Raw genomic sequence first — 19772 nt, forward strand, 5'->3', positions numbered from 1 at the left:
ATGCTGAAACAACCTGTCACAAATGAAGAAAGAGCGATATACATGATGGAATCGAAGTAAGTATTGTACCTTCATCATCGTGGTCTAATGAATATAGCGATCAGTAATTTACCAATTATCTTCCGGTTATGCAATTAAGAAACAATAACTGTGGCCTTAGAACAGTGCGGGTGTCTCAGTTTCTACACCTTGATACTAAAATTAGACCTAGTTCATCATTTTATACCTGATAGGCATGAAAATTTCAGATGCGCAACCATGATATTTATGCATTAAAGGAGCATTTGTCATTTTTTGATAGCTCCTTCTGGCGAGGAATGGCGTGGAGGTAAAAAAAACTGATTAGTGCCAGCACAAAAGCAGAAGAAGAGTATCTGATGACTGAGAAACCAGAGAACAAAATAGAAATGTACATTTGTTTGTACAGTTTTCAATAATGCATCTTTAAAGAATCAAGTCTCTAGGGCATAAACTGTGGGACTAGTTCTAGTTTGAAGCGAAAATTTATAACTCACCTTCAACAAAGAGTTAAGACATGAGATTTGGACTAAACTGTGTAGTAGTGATGGCTTATTGCAAATAAAAAGAGTTTAGTAGAATAGTTTAATCCGTTCGTAAGTTATAGCAGAAAACATAATTTACGGGGAATCATACATGCAACTGTACAGAGCACCCTTAAAGCCTCACAACTCACTTTTTCTTGCCTGTATCAAAGTGCTTTTTTAGTTCCAGCATTTAAAGTGCTTCACAGTGCTACTATATGTTCGGGCAGCTGGCCTTTGTAACAAGAGTTGCTAACAAGAAACAAGGGCTCAAGTGAACATGAACAGACTATAGTATAGATATGTTAATTAAAACCATCTCACCACCAAATTTGTAGAGTCTCCAATCTACTGGTTCTAAACTGCTATAACTTATAGACCTTACAATATGTTATACGTAGTTAAAGCACCGCTGTGTGTATGTATGGAAAATACAGTGTGAGGGTGTGTGTCAGTATGTTAATATAGTACAAGGTAAAGCCAAGTGCTGTATTTGTCCTGACATACCTCCAAGTACTGTATTTTTCAAATACACAAGCATAGATACTGTTTTATTGTACTTCCTGGCCGCATTTGGTGTTTAAGACTAAAAATTTGTAAGGGTGAATAGCACCACAGGTACTACCAACACACCAAGTGTAATCAAATTCCAAGAGGTAACCCTAAATCTTTTGTTGATTTAACACCGCATCATAATGCCACACATGTGGCACTATTTCACTGTTTAAACTTCTCACTGCATGGGGTCCGAGAAAATATAATGTGAAAGAACCAGGGTTGTGTCGATTATGCTGGCATAATTTTAAGCGTAATAGGGAATGAGAAATGTAAAGCATAATGGAGCATAATGGGGTAAATTTTTGCCACACTAAGTATAACTTCTGCTATAAGTCGGAAATTCTACAAGGGATAATTTTGTTTTGAACAGTGAAATCATTCCTGACAACTAGTAGAAACGATGTACTACAAATTTGCTACAAGTTTGCACTCAATGGAATGAATACTTTTCATTGTGGGTTTTAGTTTTATAGGACACATGTAGTCAGTCATGTGCCAACTACATAGCACAAAGGCATGACATTGCAATTTAGTTGAGCTTCATGCTTTATTCATTGAATTTGGTAATATCTAACGTGTAACACCATCTGAATTTTTAATAAATGTGATGTGATAATTATGAATATTGGAAGATAATAGTTATGATGGAAGCTCTTAGTTAGTGAATGTCTTGACATTGAGTTTTTGCAAGTCTGCAGTAAGACTGAGGTTAACAAATATGACCGAATTTTTGGAAAACTACTACTTTTGTAATAAAATGCATTTAAACACAATGGGTTAAAAATACAAGTTCCAGTAAAAAAATTATGCAGGTTTTTATTGCCTCACTAGTCGATGAATTGACACTCATTGGAGCATCATTGTATTTTTCTGTTCATAGGGAGTTCAAAAATCTTTGTTTCATCTCCATACATGGAAGGGTTTCTGAGTTACAGATGTTTGTTTACATTGCAGCGACGAAAGAACTTACTGTACCAATGATTGTTCTTCAGTAAATTTGCAATCCTTCTCAAACACAGAAGTATCCTTTGGGTAAACACTATACCTAGGTGGATTCACAAATTCATGACAAACACAATGAACAAAGATTCAACTCCATACGCCATAGTGTCAGTAAGTTATGATGGTTTATGTAAGCGCCTGTATATTATTTTCTCGATGGCTTCTGTACATATTGATATATTTGCTCGTCCAGCTGTTTACTGCTGTAATTCCCACACTGCTCAACTTGTGAAGCTGAAACCTATATAGCCAGTCCATTCCTCTGTCCCTATAAATAACAAAGAACAAATATAATAAATTTTGAAAAATGTGCGTATATTGATAGTTTTCTAAAATTAGGTCACAAATAAAGATCAAGGTTCTGTAATAGAACAGTCAAACACTCTAATACAATAGTTATTGTGACAGAGAGAATGAGAACCATTTAATCCAGGATACTGATATGTTCTTGGCACGATGCTGCAAATGCCAGATAAAGATTATACTGAGCAATTTTTTTATCTTTTGAATACCAATTGCTACAACTCAGAAAATCGATCAGAATAAATAAGAATCCGTATCTACACACAAAATTCCCAAGATATAATGCCTAGAGCTTCTGAGGGACTGCACCCACAAATCTCCTGCTTTAATATGCCTACTAATTCTGAGATACATTCCCTTTCAGGCTTTTGCTATTATTTTGTGTGTTGCAGTTAAAGTGACACTTCTTCACTCATATTTTATCATAATTATGAAGAATTTCTGTACACAAAAAATGCACATAATAGAAGTACCTGTATAATGCATTTCTAAAAATCACAAAAACAAGCATAATAAGAAGAAAATTGGGAAATGCCAAAAAGCATATTAGGCAAAGTTGGAGCATAGGACTGACAGTAATACAATTAATTATAGGTGCTTCTGGGTTTAATACAGTGAATTGTTTGATAGAGTGCGGCTCACAAGAGACAGTGCTGTTGCATGATGGTTTCATGGCTTCTCATGTGAAGATTTGTATTTTGTATGTGTGGCTTTGGCCGATTGTTTCAACATGATCCCAAAAGTGAGTACCCAACTCCCTGGTTCAGATGCCGTTAACCGTTGCTGTGCCTGGACACTACTACCAGCTTGGTTGACCCTCAAGGTTTCTATATAAATCACTTAGTTTCCTTGCACTTGGTGTCTAATGACTACTCTGTGATTAAACCAGAATACTTCGTAATTTTCTGTAACTCTGTACAGCGCATGCAACTGCCAAATTAAGTGGACACACTTTGTCTACTGTTCTCTGTAACTGAGGTAGAGTAATTTGATCTCTTTGTTACTTGATACATGCTTGGACAGAAAATATCTGTAACTACAATAACTTGCATGGATGAATGTGTTTTGTAGTTGGTGACTAGTCCTTTTAATGACCACAACTCTGTAAATTTGTAGAGCACCAACTCTTTACTGTGATTATACTTCCACATAATGTCTGAATAAAGCTGGATGTATTTATGTAGGTAGCTACATATATTGTATATAGTATTAACAATTTGTACTGGACCTTATTCTAACTACACACATCCGTGTACAGACTACATACAGTAGTAAGATGGTCACTTCCTTTTGCCCCAGAGGTTCATACAAACTAGGCCAAGCAGCCTCATTAAAGATACAGAAGCAATACAGTACAAATAAGTATATGTAGTGCATGAATGTTGATATTATGTTGTCCCATTATTATCACGGTCAGTTATTAAAAAAAAAGCTTTTTGTTCAACCAGTCACATATGTGTTATAGATTGTACTGTATGTGACTGTTTACAAAAACTGCAAGCTTTAATGTGCTTTTTCCAGTAGAGGGTCATTGAAATACCTGCCTAACTATTGTGTTGTTTTGTAATACAGGCTATACTATTCAGTGAACTGGACTGCTGGACTGGAACACTGGACTGGACAAACATATTTTTGGCTTTTGCACATTCTATGATTGGATTTATGGAGTCTAGTAAGCTAACACCTTTTTGGTACCTGCAGCCCACTCAAACGTTGAAGACAAGCAGTGAAATATACGAAAACTGTATTTCACCGTGCATTATGCCACTATACAGCTTACCCTGTAAGAGAATGTGACAGCAATAGTCAACTAGTGATCAACTTCCCAGTAGACAATATCCTTTGAGATATCCTTAAAGCAAGCTTAAGGAACAAGATAGTCTTGTTGCCAGACTTCTGTTTCAGTGCAGGGGCTTATCAACCAAAGACTATAAGCACCCGTGCTGAAAAAGATCTAATTAGTAAGTCCCTGCACTGAACTAGAGGTCTAGCCAAACAAGACTAGCTTGCTCCTCAAGTTTGCTCTAAGGATATCTCAAAGGATATTGTCTACTGGCAAATTGATCACTGGTTAACTATTGCTGTCACATTCCCTGCACTGCCTGCAGCATTACAGGGTAAGGAATAAGTAATAGTGACATGATGAATGGTGAAATACAGTTTTGCAAATTCCACTGCTCATCTTCAGCTAATGCTGTTAGCTTACTAGCAAGACTCAATAAATCTAAGCATAGAATGTGTAAATACCAAAACTGTGTTAGTCCAGTCCTGTAGTCCAGTCCACTGAATAGTATCACCTGTTGTAATATGGTATATAACAGTTTAGCTATTTTGTGCTTGTTCATTTTAATTGTAAAACACCAATTCTTCTTTTATTATTTCATACCACAGCTTTCTTGGCCACACAACACACTACCAACACACTATGTATCTTGATTTCAAACCACAACATTAACACACCTATGTATTTATAATGGTGTAGGTATGCAAACTCTATGCTATGGTGGTATGATACAAATTCTAGGACTTGTGCTATCCTTTTAACCCTCTCACTGCCACAACTGCCATATGGCAGTTTCGATTACAAACACCCATAGCATCACATTCTAAACGCTCTGTAACTTCAGTCGAGCATTTTAGTAGCCCTTGCACTTATTCTGTAGTGGGCACGCACTTAAGTGAACGGGAACAGGGATAACCAGTCTCTCACTCACTATTGTGTCGTTAGATGATGCAATCGCGTACTTTCAGAACGTCAATAACAAGCATTGTAGACGGTTCTTCAACATGATAGTGGCACTACTAATAATGAGAAACATTAAGGAGAGGGATTATATAGGTTGGAGTCAGGGGTGGTGGAGCAAGCTAAAGAGTGAGGGGGCCAGGCCAGGCCAGCTGTAAGTTGAAGACCAAAAAAAAAAAAAAAAGGGTTACAGCCTGACAATAGCTGCTCTCCACCAATTACATGTCCTTATTTATAATTACACATACGTAGCTAAGTAACTTGCTACACTGCTTCTCAGAATACTGTGACTACTCTATTAGAGTATCCAGATCCTGACTGTTCTATTAGAGTGTATCGATCTTTTCTTGCAAATGTCCCATAAAAGTGGAGGGCCATGGCCCCCCTGTCTCCACCGCCTATGGTTGGAGTGATGTATTGCTACTTTAGTGCACCTCGAAACAGTGACCTCATGCATGCTTGTTTGTGCATGTGCACTTGCTCAAATGGTGGAAAACCTGACTTAGAGATAATCGCTTCAACTGTAAACAGGTTAGTGATGTTTATTGTATTATTATAAACAGTGCTAGCCAGTAAAGTAGTGAAATTTCACGTTTAGTTTCACTCAGATCAATTTTCATACTTTAAAGTTATATAATGTTGCTCTTGTGTAAACAACAACTTCATAATCAAATTCCTTGTTCTATAGCGAGTAATTTGTTATCTAGCTTTATAGGAGTATATGGTATGGTGTGTAAGTCACAGCAGTTTAGAAACAGTAGATTGGAGCTTCTACAAATTTGGCGGTGTGGGGGTTAATAGGTACCACATTGTACTCTATACAATACAATTATACTTTGGTCAACATTGATTTAATATTAGTTTGTATCTTGTACTGTTTGCAAGTGCAATAATCCACTTTTGTCATATGTAGTATAAGGAGACTCCCTTGAAAATGGCTGTAGATTGGAACTACATTGATATAGTCTATTACCTGAAGACATGTCATCAAAACATTTCACAGTTGTCACAGGTAAGGAATGTCTACAGCAATATGTTACAATTGTGACATCTCTGTGAGGTAACAGATTTGTGTGCATGCATTTAAGGGTGACTACTATTACAACATTGCACAATAAAGTTCAATATGTAGTATTTGTAGTGTTGATGAATCTGGTTCTTACTAAAGCTGAAACAATATTCATATTATCTGATATCCTGATATTAATTCAGTATCCAGATAATAGTTTGAAGCCAGGAGGATATTTGGCAATATTTTAACCTTTTATGCTTTTATGTTAATCACAAGTACACAGAAATTTCAACTAGAGTAGGGACCATAGCAGCACATCGATAAAAAGTACTGAAACAAGCTGGAGTAGTGCACGATATTAAATCACAATAAAACAATAAGAAGTGTTATATCCCTACTGTGCATTTACGTTATGGTATCTTGAGCACAGTAGTGATATAACACTTCTTATTGTTTTATTGTGATTTAATACCGTGCACTACTCCAGCTTGTTCAGTACTTTTTACTGATGTGCTATGGTCACTATTCTACGTAGTTGAAAATTCCAAATTTTTCTGTGTACTTGTTTGTTGACCTATTTGGAAATAAATTATGACTGGTGAACCCACGCAAAAAGCACATCTGAAATGGTCCCACGCACCTCAGCTATATCAATTATCATCTGAAAAGTGAAGTATCCATTACTCTTTGTTGTCAGCTATGTTTAACCCATTACACAGCATTTTGGATCAAGAACTGTTTGAAAAGCACCTCTGCAATCCATGCATATCAAAAGAAAGAAATAGTGCCATGCGCTCCAGCTACCAATATCATCTGAAAAGCAAAGTATCCATTACGTTTTATTGTTGGCTATGTTCAACCCATTTCACAGTAGTACGAATCAAGATCTGTTCGAAAAGCACCTCTACAATCAAAATAGCCACTATGAAAAATACGGGCGATTTCCATTAATACAAAGGGAAGCCGTCGCATGCTACCACCAAATCAACACTTTTCACTGTCAGCAAAGATGAATGGGACACAAAGGAGGACACTGAATGCATTGTACGTACTATGGTATGCCAAAAGGCACCTCCCTGGCCAAAGCAACGTCAAACAGTAAAAATATCAAGCCCATAGCCTTAGCCGTTATCAAGTTACGGTTGTCTGAAGAAGTCAGTCAGTCAGTCAGTCACTAGAAACTTCCGTTAAATAAATATTTTTTGCAAAATTACATAGCAATCTTTTGAAATCATTTCGAGTCAATCTGAAAGCTTGTTTGGGCTTAGTTTTACCTAACCAATACTGCCTCGCTGTCGTCAGGGAAAATTGAGGCTAGTTTCTGGGTAATGTTATTTTGTGGGCCACGTCTACTCCTTTGTGGTCCCTACTATACAGTAACTATCAATGGCGTAGCCAGCTAATATTTGATGGTTAGACATAACATCAACTTAACTACACACACACAAGAAACACGCCCACTTTCATGTGAGACATTATCAAAGAAAAATATGAAAAGTGTATGCACACAAGTCCTACAGCTACCTATACTATAGTGTAAACAAACATTTTACTAGCTATAGCTATGCTATTCTATTAAACTAGCTTGTAGGGCATGCATCCGCCAACGATCGTCATAGCTGAGCATCACGTGATATTAAACTGCTGAACCTACAAGACCCAACAATGTAAATAGTTCATCACATATTTACTACAATCAACTGGCAGTATAGCTTACAGACCAACCACCACAGTGATATGCAATGCTTTTCAAGTAAATGCCACATGGCCCAAATGAAGGCCGGGGAGTGCTAATTTATGAACTATAATGAGTCCATAGATAATCACAAATATCAGCATGCCAAGAAAGCTTTGTTCCATACAGACTTATAGCTGTAAATTTTGCATGTATCTGGTGTAAACCAGAATTCGGTTAATCAGTACAAATTGTGCATGTGACACTTTATAATGACTTGACCTTTTCTCCATTTTCTGCTCCATTTGCAAATGCCATTACTGTTATCTAGAAGAGTACGTTTTCCTGTTTTCTTTCATCAGCAGTAAGTTAGGCTATACGGTATTTTCCTTATCAAAAAATACGATTGACAAGTCCACTGAAACGAAATATTTTCCTGCCAGCACCATCCGCACTGAATCCTACTAACGATTATCACTCACTGTGAATTAGAGACTATAGTATCTAATCCAAAACAGCCAAGCTGTAAAAAAAGAGTGCGGCCCTCAAAAAGGCTATGGTGAAAAAAGATGTGAAATCCAAGGTGGCGGCCAAGAAATGGCTGAGATGGTAGGTTAATGGTAAAAATTTTAATAACAACAATTCAGGTGAATATTGGTGCTGCTTGGTCTTGGCACAAAATTCACCTGAATTGTCGTTATTAAAATTTTTACCATTAACCTACCATCACAGCCAATTCTTGGCCGCCACCTTGGATTTCACATCTTTTTTCACCATAGCCTTTTTGAGGGCCGCACTCTATTTTTACAGCTTGGCTGTTTTGGATTAGATTTCACTTCTTTTTGTATTTGTATACCCCAACTTTGGGGCTTTTTAACATATCTTTTATTTTCTTTTCCACAGGAAAGAAGAAAAGATGAAGCATATGAATACTTTAAATATTTCTGATTTTATCAATAAATGTACAAATTATATATATATATATATATATATATATATATATATAATACATATGCGGCCCAAGAAGCCGGTGCATAACACCCGTGAGTATATTGACAGGAAGAAAGAAAACGCAATTTTCGCACCTCCGTAGCTCTGTGCTTCCTAGATGAAACAAGACGATTTTGCTGTGGACATTCCCTCCAACTGCAGCACTCCACATTCCAAATTTAAGCGAAATCGCTTCGCGCGTTCCCGAGATATGCGACTTCAAAAATTGGCTCAGTTTCTTCGTTTTTTTTTCTTCTTATTTTTCTTTTTCTTGTCACACACTTACAAAAACTGCTATAAAACGCGAACGCAATATCCGATTGCCTTGAAATTTGGCACACAGAAGGGGGGTATAAAGGCGCATCTCGGTACCACCTTTGGCTGGAATACAATAAACAGGCAAAGAGTTATGAGCGATTATTCACGAAAAATAACACGAATATGTTGTCACGCCTACAGGGTAACCAGCGTATGGGAAGAAGCTGAAAATCAGTGGGTGAATAGGTTAACTATTGAACCTCAAACCTTTTGTGGTTTGAAAGAAATCGAGCTAAAAAACAGGAAGATACAACGAAAAAACCAACAGTGTGTAACAATTATGCAATCGAGATTAGCTAATAAAAAAACGACTACTTGCCACGCCTACCAGATAAACCGCTTGGGGTAATGCTTTGAAAATCGTTGTACAGATGGAGTAATCATCTTAGAAAGGCTCATCAATGGTGTAGAAGAATCAGACTTAAAGCCACGGAGTTATAACACGAAATCCAACTTTGTGCAGCAAGTGCGAGATCGAGATACTCTAATAGAGCAGTCATCCTAATAGAGCAGTCACCCTGAAGAGAATTCAAGAGATCAGCTAGAAACAAGAAACCTGTATAGAGATCAGCTACACACAAGTCACCCTGTAGAGAGATCAGCTAGAAGAAGTTACCTTGTAGGGAGTTCATGCAACTATGAAAAGGGATAGTTCAGCTAGAGAAAAATCACCTTGTAGAATTCAGCTACAAAGAAACCACCATGTAGAGAGTTCAGCTACAAACAAATCGCCCTGTGGAGAGATCAATAGAAGAAGTTACCTTGCAGAAAGTTCAGCTACAAAGAAACCATCATGTAGAGAGTTCAGCTACAAACAAATCTCCCTGTAGAGAGATTAGCTAGAAGAAGTTACCTTGTAGAGAGTTCAGCTACAAAGAAACCATGATGTAGAGAGTTCAGCTACAAACAAATCTCCCTGTAGAGAAATCAGCTAGAAGAAGTTACCTTGTAGAGAGTTCAGCTTCAAACAAATCACCCTGTAGAAAGATCAGCTAGAAGAGGTCACCTTGTAGAGAGTTCAGTTACAAAGAAACCACCATGTAGAGAGCTCAGCTACAAATTAGTGACTTTGTAGAGACATCAGCTAGAAGAAGTTACCTTGTAGAGAGTTCAGCTACAAAGAAACCATTCTTAAAGAGCTCAGCTGCAAACAAATCACCTGTACAGAATTCAGCTACAAATAAATCACCCTGTAGAAAGATGAGCTAGAAAAAGTTACCTTGTAGAGAGTTCAGTTACAAAGAAACCACCATGTAGAGAATTCAGCTACAAACTAGTGACCCTGTAAAGACATCAGCTAGAAGAAGTTACCTTGAGAGAGTTCAGCTACAAAGAAACCATTATTTAAAGAGCTCAGCTGCAAACAAATCACCTATACAGAATTCAGCTACAAACAAATCACCATGTAGAGAGATCAGCTAGAAGAAGTTATCTTGTAGATAGTTCAGCTACAAGCAAATCACCCTGTAGAGAGATCAGCTAGAAGAAGTTTACTTGTAGAGAGTTCAGCTACAAAGAAACCATCATTTAGAGAGTTCAGCTTCAAACAAATCACCTGTAGAGAGTTCAGCTACAAACAAATCACCCTGTAGAAAGATCAGCTAGAAGAAGTCACCTTGTAGAAAGTTCAGTTACAAAGAAACCACCATGTAGAGAGTTCAGTTACAAACTAGTCACCTTGTAGAGACATCAGCTAGAAGAAGTTACCTTGTAGAGAGTTCAGCTACAAAGAAACCATTTTGTAAAGAGCTCAGCTGCAAACAAATCACCTGTACAGAATTCAGCTACAAACAAATCACCCTGTAGAGAGGTCAGCTAGAAGAAATTACCTTGTACATCGATCAGCTACAAAGAAACCACCAAGTAGAGAGTTCAGCTGCAAAGAAATCACCATGTATAAAATTCTGCCCACAAACAAATTGCCCTGTAGAAAGATCAGTTAGAAGAAGTTACCTTTTAGAGAGTTCAGCTACAATGAAACCATTCTGTAAAGAGCTCAGCTGCAAACAAATCACCTGTGCAGAATTCAGCTACAAACAAATCACCCTGTAGAGAGATCAGCTAGAAGAAGTTACCTTGTAGATCGTTCAGCTACAAACAAATCACCCTGTAGAGAGATCAGCTAGAAGAAGTTACCTTGTAGAGAGTTCAGTTATAAAGAAACCACCATGTAGAGAGTTCAGCTGCAAAGAAATCACCATGTATAAAATTCTGCCACGAACAAATTGCCCTGTAGAAAGATCAGTTAGAAGAAGTTACCTTGTAGAGAGTTCAGCTACAAAGAAACCATTCTGTAAAGAACTCAGCTGCAAACAAATGACCTGTACAGAATTCAGCTACAAACAAATCACCCTGTAGAGAGATCAGCTAGAAGAAAATTACTTTGTAGAGAGTTCAGCTACAAAGAAACCACCATGTAGAGAGTTCAGCTGCAAAGAAATCACCCTGTATAAAATTCTGCCACAAGCAAATTGCCCTGTAGAAAGATCAGTTAAAAGAAGTTACCTTGTAGATAGTTCAGCTACAAACAGATCTCCCTGTAGAGAGATCAGCTGGAAGAAATTACCTTGTAGAGAGTTCAGCTACAAAGAAACCACCATGTAGAGAGTTCAGCTGCAAAGAAATCACCTGTAGAAAATGCAGCCACAAACAAATTGCCCTGTAGAAAGATCAGTTAGAAGAAGTTACCTTGTAGATAGTTCAGCTACAAAGAAACCATTTTGTAAAGAGCTCAGCTGCAAACAAATCACCTGTACAGAATTCAGCTACGAACAAATCACCCTGTAGAGAGATCAGCTAGAAGAAGTTACCTTGTAGATATTTCAGCTACAAACTAATCTCCCTGTAGAGAGATCAGCTAGAAGAAATTACCTTGTAGAGAGTTCAGCTACAAAGAAACCACCATGTAGAAAGTTCAGCTGCAAAGAAATCACCCTGTAGAAAATTCTGCCAGAAACAAATTGCCCTGTAGAAAGATCAGTTATAAGAAGTTACCTTTTAGAGAGTTCAGCTACAAAGAAACCATCATGTAGAGAGTTCAGCTGCAAAGAAATCACCACTGCCCAAATTTCAAGGCAATAGCTCTTTCCAATCTGAAGTTATCAATTGTCAAAGTTGGCAAATTGGATGTGGGAAGGCCCCTTTTCGCAAATCCGGTCACATATGTATTATATATATAATTGTACATCTACTGATAAAATATTTAAAGTACGTAGATCTACTTCATCTTTTCTTCTTCCTGTAGTAAAGAAAAAAAAACATAGGTTTAAAAAGTCCCAAAGCTGGCCATAGGCTGGCTTTGGGGTATACAAATACAAAAAGACATGAAATCTAATCCAAAACAACCAAGCTGTAAAAAAAGTGTGCGGATCACGGAAGAAAGGCTATAATGAAAAAAGATGTGAAATCCAAGGTGGCGGCCAAGAAATGGCTGTGATGGTAGGTTAATGGTAAAAATTTTAATAACGACAATTCAGGTGAATTTTTGTGCCGCTTCACAAAATTTACCTAAATTGTCATTATTAAAATTTTTACCATTAACCTACCATCACAGCCATTTCTTGGCCGCCACCTTGGATTTCACATCTTTTTTCACTATAGCCTTTCTGAGGGCCGCACACTTTTTTTACAGCTTGGCTGTTTTGGATTAGATATTTATTACAGATCAGAACTCTACATGGTGCATGGTTTCTTTGCAACTGAACATTCTACAAGGTGAGTCCTTCTAGCTGATCTCTCTACAGGGTGAACTGTTTGTAACTGAACTATCTACAAGGTAACTTCTTCTAGCTGATGTCTCTACAGGGTCATTAGTTAGTAGCTGAACTCTCTACAAGGTGACTTCTTCCAGCTAATCTTTCTACAGGGCAATTTGTTTGTAGCTAAACTATCTACAGGTGATTTGTTTGCAGCTGAACTCTCTACATGATGGTTCCTTTGTAGCTGAACTCTGTACAGGGTAATTTCTTCTAGCTGATCCCTCTACAGGGCGATTTGTTTGTAGCTGAACTCTCTACATGGTGGTTTCTTTGTAGCTGAACTCTCTACAAGGTGACTTCTTCTAGCTGGACTACGTAGTTTAACTCCCTACGAGGTAACTTCTACTAGCTGATATCTCTACAGGGTGAATTGTTTGTAGCTTATCTCTATACAGGTTACTAGTTTCTAGCTGATCTTCTGAATTCTTTTCAGGGTGACTGCTCTATTAGGGTGACTGCTCTATTAGAGTATCTCGATCTCGCACTTGCTACACCTTCGTGTTATAACTCCGTGGCTTTAAGTCTGATTCTTCTACACCATTGAAGATCCCTTCTAAGATGATTACTTCATCTGTACAGCGAATTTCAAAGTATTACCCCAAGCGGTTTTTCTGGTGGGCGTGGAAAGTAGTCGTTTATTTATTAGTTAATCTCGACTGCATAATTGTTACACACTGTTGGCTTTTTCGTTGTATCTTCCTGGTTTTTAGCTCGATTTCTTTCAAACCACAATAGGTTTGAGGTTCAATAGTTAACCTATTCACCCACTGATTTTCAGCTTCTTGCCGTAAGCGGTTTACCCTGTAGGCGTGACAACATATTGGTGTTATTTTTCATGAAAAATTGCTCATAACTCTTTGCCTGTTTATCGTATTCCAGCCAAAATTGGTACAGAGATGCGCCTGTACACCCCCCTTCTGTGTGCCAAATTTCAAAGCAATCGAATATTACGTATGTGCTTTATAGCAGGTTTTGTAAGTGTGCGAAAAGCAAAAGAAAAATAAGAAAGAAAAAAAAACGAAGAAACCAAGCCAATTTTTGAAGTCGCATATCGCGGGAATGCTTGAAGCGATGTCACTAATATTTGGAATGTGGAGTACTGAAGTTGGAGGGAATGTCCACAGCAAAAATCGTCTTGTTTCATCAAGGCAGCACAGAGCTATGGAAGTGCAACAATTGCATTTTCTTTCTTCCTGTCAACATACTCACAGGTGTTGCGCGCTGGCTTCTTGGGCCGCACGACACACTACCATGTGTCTTGATACCACTCTTCGACTCCATATTAAATTTCGAATTTAAACCACACCAAGGAATGTGGCACATGCGTCTACATGAAGTGTAATTATAGGGAGTTCCGAAGGGATTTTCCACATACTGGATCACGTGATACACTATCTATCTTGATCCCTTCTTCGAAGCCATGGTTCAACTCTCTACAAGATAACTTCTTCTAGCTGATCTCTCTACAGGGTGACTTGTTTCTAGCTGATCTCTCTACAGGGTGATTTGTTTTTAGCTGAATTCTCTACAGGTGATTTGTTTGCAGCTGAACTCTCTACATGGTGGGGTCTTTGTAGCTGAACTCTCTGCATGATGGTTTCTTTGTAGCTGAACTCTCTACAAGGTAACTTCTTCTAGCTGATCCATCTACAGGGCGATTTGTTTGTAGCTGAATTCTCTACAGGGTGATTTGTTTGAGGCTGATCTCTCTACATGGCGGTTTCTTTGTAGCTGAACTCTCTACAAGGTGACTTCTTCTTGCTGAACTCTCTACAGTGTGATTTGTTTGCAGCTGAACTCTCTACATGATGGTTTCTTTGTAGCTGAACTCTGTACAGGGTGACCTCTTCTAGCTGATCTCTCTACAGGGTGATTTGTTTCTAGCTGCATGAACTCTACAGGTGATTTGTTTGCAGCTGAACTCTCTACATGGTGGTTTCTTGTAGCTGAACTCTCTACATGATGGTTTCTTTGTACCTAAACTCTTTACAAGGTAACTTCTTCTAGCAGATCCCTCTACAGGACAATTTGTTCGTAGCTGAATTCTCTACAGGGTAATTTGTTTGCAGCTGAACTCTCTACACAGTGGTTTCTTTGTAGTTGAACTCTCTACAAGGTGACTTCTTCTAGCTGAACTCTCTACAGGGTGATATGTTTGCAGCTTAACTCTCTACATGATGGTTTCTTTGTAGCCGAACTCTCTACATGATGGTTTGGTTATAGCTGAATTCTCTACGGGTTGATTTGTTTGTAGCTAAACTCTCTACAGGATGGTTTCTTTGTAGCTGAACTCTCTGCAAGGTGACTTGCTTGTAGCTGAACTGTCTATAATATTAATTGGTTGCTGCTGAACTCCTTACAGCATAACCTGCAGAAATCTATAATGGAGTAAGTCATGAACTAGCTGAATGCTGTTAGGGTGACTGTTCTATTAGAGTAGCTCGATCAGGCATTTGCTACACGGAGTTGGCTTTGGAATCATAACTCAGTAGTTTGTAATCCGATTGTTCTGAACTACTGTAGTGTTCAACCATCTGACCATCAAAATGATCTGTTTGTAGTGATAGAAGTACTGTAGAAAATAAGCCATAGAACTAACAATAATAGTACAAGTTAGATTAGATTTGGTAAATTGAAACGTAACACATGTGATCAAGCTAGATGAATACTTTCATAGCTGCACTGTATCTGCCACTCAACCGTCCTTTTGTTAGCCATAAAGAACATTTGCTATTAGTCATAAAGAACATTTGCTATTGGTCATAAAGAACATCACTATACTGTATGACTAATAAAGGCACACTTTGGCACTCTGATCCTCCCACACAAAGTACCATACTGTATAAAATCAATACATGAATTGAAATTTTAGTAATCTTCGCAACAATGGTGGTCCATCAGTTATTTACCACAATCATAAAGTAAATGATACAGATACTCAATAATTGAATAGGTGATTTTGCTTAGAGCTTTATTTGTCTAACGCATTTGTAAGATTACTTCTAGGCCTGATGTTGTTTATAGCAGCTATTTGCTACTATTATAATTCTTAGACTTAGTGCTATAAATAATAGCATCATAATAAACCCAAGCTTTCATGTATAGCTTTTATTGGTTGTTCTTACAGTAGTCAGAAATGAGATGTTTCTTATTTAGTTGTGATTCAAATAAATGTATGACATTAGTAATGTTAAAAGTCAGTGCCTGTGTGCTATATTTATTGTTGGTGTATATTTAATACAGGTTGACCAAGCCAAAATCAATGACATGGTAGCTGAATATGAGAGAACTCATGAAGAAGTAAGGATGGAATCATTAAAAGGTAGGATGTTGGTGAACTTCAAGTTTCAACCTCCTCCATAATAATACTGTAGTTCTGTAATGTTGATAACACCATCAGTACTCAATATTTGTGACCAGATTTGCAAGAATCCCACATGTTAGGCTCAAATCCAATTTTACAGTAGAATAAATTAGATGGGTGAAATATGAAAAAAATTCGTAAATTGTGTGGTTCTTTGGTTCTTATAATGAAGGAAGGTGATAACTTGGTAGCAATATGACCCCAATGTACAAGTAGTTCATTTCGTGTCAGCACTCCCTTAAGATCTGGATATGAATGTTACTTTGCCCTGCATTGGACAAGCAGTTTGTTATCACTTTTTCTCGCACTTTTATATACGTTTGCTATGGTCATAGGAAAGGTCTGGAAGACAAAACTTACCCAGCATTGGATTCACCTGCTCATGGAGAATCCAATAGTGTAAATTACATCTTTATAGAGAATGGCTTTCATAAGCTACTGTATGATCATTTAATTAAGTGCCTGTAGTTTTTTCTGTATTGTCATTGTACAAACTGATTTTTCTGTTGGTGTCACATCATTTGTAGCACTATAACTTCAAAAGTTCTTGGTTTCTAAAGCTAAAACTTGCATTTACAGTACCATTCCTTTGGTTATCTAGACAGAGAAAATGTTATTCAAAAATGCACTGATATATGTTTTTTGCAGATCTGGTCACATTTGCTTGTCCATACCTCACTGGCTAAAATGAGTAGCATAATATAAATCTACATACATGTCCTTGAAGTGAAGTTTCTTCTCTTATAAAAGTTTGTGGTGTATTATGTATCTTTGAATAGTTATGCAATAACTGTATATAATGATGACTAAATATAGTACAAGTATTGCTGTAAGTCATAGGTGGCAAAAATAGAGGAGGCTAGGGGGCTGAAGCCACCCCCCCCCCCCCCCCCCCCATCAGAATGATATCACACCGAAATTATCCCTCTTGCAATGGGGCTGAAAACCATGATAAAGATCGATATACCCTAATAGAACACTTAAATACACTAGTAGCGCTGTTAATGCCTTCATAAAAATGTGTTCCTAAAAGTAGCTTTTAAAAAAAATGAAAAAGTTGCCTATGAACCAGGTACCTTTTACTGTTAGAGTTGTTGTCTTACCACTGTATGAAGTGTTTCCAGGTGGCTATAGGCTGCTTTGTACTGCTTATAAATGCTATATGTTCAATAACCCTGTAATCAACAGCTAAAAGCTTTGCCAAAAAAGTTTTTAACTGGCAAATGGCCTGTTTTAAATAGTTTTGACTAAAAGTTGGTGTTTTAGTTAAAATGCTTTAAATTGTACCTATAAAATTGCTAAAAAATTATTTTAGTGACCTTTGAAACATTGTGAAAGCTAAAATGGCTACAGCCTCTGGGGGGCTGCACCCCCTAGACTCCCTGCTTCCACAGACTCTATATTCCACTCAGCCCTCCGTCATATCAACTGCTTCCTCCACTCCTGCTGTAAGTCTGTATATGCCTACCAAGAACATCATTTTAATGTATAGAAGAATGATGGAAAGGTTAGGGGCAGATCTAAAAGGGGTAAGAAAAGTGGCAATGGTTGATAGGTCCAATTATGTACAGCAGTGTACAAAGTGCATGCACCCAGCATGCAGAGCATGCTCTATCTAGGATAGTCTGGGGCATGAATTGTTTGTAAATTTAGCTTGTTGAGATTGAATTTGATGATAAAAATGATGTCACTTTGTATAAGTGGCTCATGAACATCAATATGTACCTTTGAGCTAGATAAAGTAACAAAATAATATGTGTCATAATTCTCTAGCAGTTGTAGTGCTGGCTGGCTATCATAAAGGCATAGCCAGTGGTAAAAATTATTTTATAACAGGAGGGAGAGAGCATCTACTACACATGCATGATCATACAATACTAAACAAATCACCAGGTGGTTTTTGAAGTGTAGTGTACTTTGCTATTTTATAGTTTAAACCAAACAGTTATAGTGAAGATAGGGCTTGTGTGGTAAGTGTCAGTGGTGGGGGCAAGTATAGACTTACTGGTGTGAAGACCATGATACTGAACCCAAAATCTATTCCTAGAGCAACTGTAAACTAGTTGTCTTAAAGCTACTTTGATAATAATAAAAACAGCACACCATTTTGCAGAGTCTATTTATACACAATTCTAAGGGCAGTTTTAGAGTTTTACACATTCACGTTCAATATTTATTGTTTCTGTACAACTCAGTTTTTTCTCTATTTCATTCACTAAGGTAAACTCACTAGCATGTGGAGTACATATACATTTAGCATGTTAGAGTGGTCTGGGGGTATACTCCCCTTGAAAAACAGTGATCACAAGATTGAATTGGACGCTATTTTTAACCAAATAATTATTAAACTGAAAGATGAATGGTTGAGAGCTGGAAGAAATTCTAAATAAAAGATTGGGCTCAGATGGAAGTGATTCCAATTGAAACACAGAACATACATTGTATTGCTAATAATAGTGTCCACAGTGGGAATCAAACCACTGACCACTTACTTGAGAGACTTGGCATGCTACTACTGTACCTAGTGTTTCCAGGTGTCTGAAAGCTATTTTGTACTGCTTATAAATACTGTATGTTTATTGTTTATTTAGTTGATATGCTTCAAATTTTACCTATAAATGAACTTTGAGACATTGTAGACATTATAAAACCTAGAATGGCTACAGCTTCTGGGGGGCTGCATCCACCAGATCTCCTTGCTGCCAGAGATTCTATACTCAGGTCAGCTCCCCTCACATCAACTACTTCCTCCACCACTAGCTTTAATTGTGCTACAATAATCTACCCATAACCACAGGCCCACTGAATTTATGTTGCAATCGTTTATGCCATGGCTATGTATATTGTGTTCTTTGGAATTTAAACAAATGCTACACAGTGTATCATTACTTATGCGCAGCCTTGTGTCGTGATGCTGCAGCACTGATAACTTTATAGATACTAAAAACTTCACCATAATAATTACTGTTGTGATTGAATGTAAAGCATAATGGATATTAACTTTTTAGATGATAGTTGGGGATAGCTGGGATGCGCAGCACCATTTCTTTTTTTTGGTGCAGTATGTGTAGGTTAACCAATTATAGAACTTTTATTGTCCAAACGAAAAATTAACAAAAACAAGTACACAAAAACATGCAATTTTCAACTAGTGTGTGGACCATAGTACGTTGATAAAAAGTACTGAAACAAGCTAGAGTAATGTACAATATTATTTCACAGTGAAGTATTGTATCCCTACTGTGCTCAAGTCAGTGTACTATGGTCCTTACTCTAGTTGAAAATTCTTTTTTGTTTAATCTCTTACCAATAGAGTAGTCAACCACCCTAATAGAACAGTCATATGTCTGTCTGCTGTATACTTCTAACTCCATTGTTTAACTTTCATTGCCATAGAACAGGCAAGATTAAGAAAGATATAGAAATGGTGTTCTGTAGTGTTTGTTACCCAAAGGTCAGATAGTTTGTTGTTGGAGTTTGTTTTAAACTATGTTACTTTTTAGACCT

General features: G+C 37.4%; 1 protein-coding gene across 1 annotated transcript in view; it reads left to right on the plus strand.

Annotated features, from left to right (window-relative positions):
- The window catches only part of LOC136246782 (uncharacterized), a 52699-nt gene that overhangs the window by 9336 nt on the left and 23591 nt on the right, over window positions 1-19772 (plus strand). The window contains exons 2-3 of the mRNA XM_066038342.1: window positions 6062-6160; window positions 16145-16223. Of these exons, the coding sequence (XP_065894414.1) occupies window positions 6083-6160; window positions 16145-16223 (157 nt within the window). The 5' untranslated portion in view covers window positions 6062-6082. The remainder of the gene's footprint in view (window positions 1-6061; window positions 6161-16144; window positions 16224-19772) is intronic.

The sequence above is a fragment of the Dysidea avara genome, chromosome 2, assembly GCF_963678975.1.
Source record: "Dysidea avara chromosome 2, odDysAvar1.4, whole genome shotgun sequence".
Lineage (NCBI taxonomy): Eukaryota > Metazoa > Porifera > Demospongiae > Dictyoceratida > Dysideidae > Dysidea > Dysidea avara.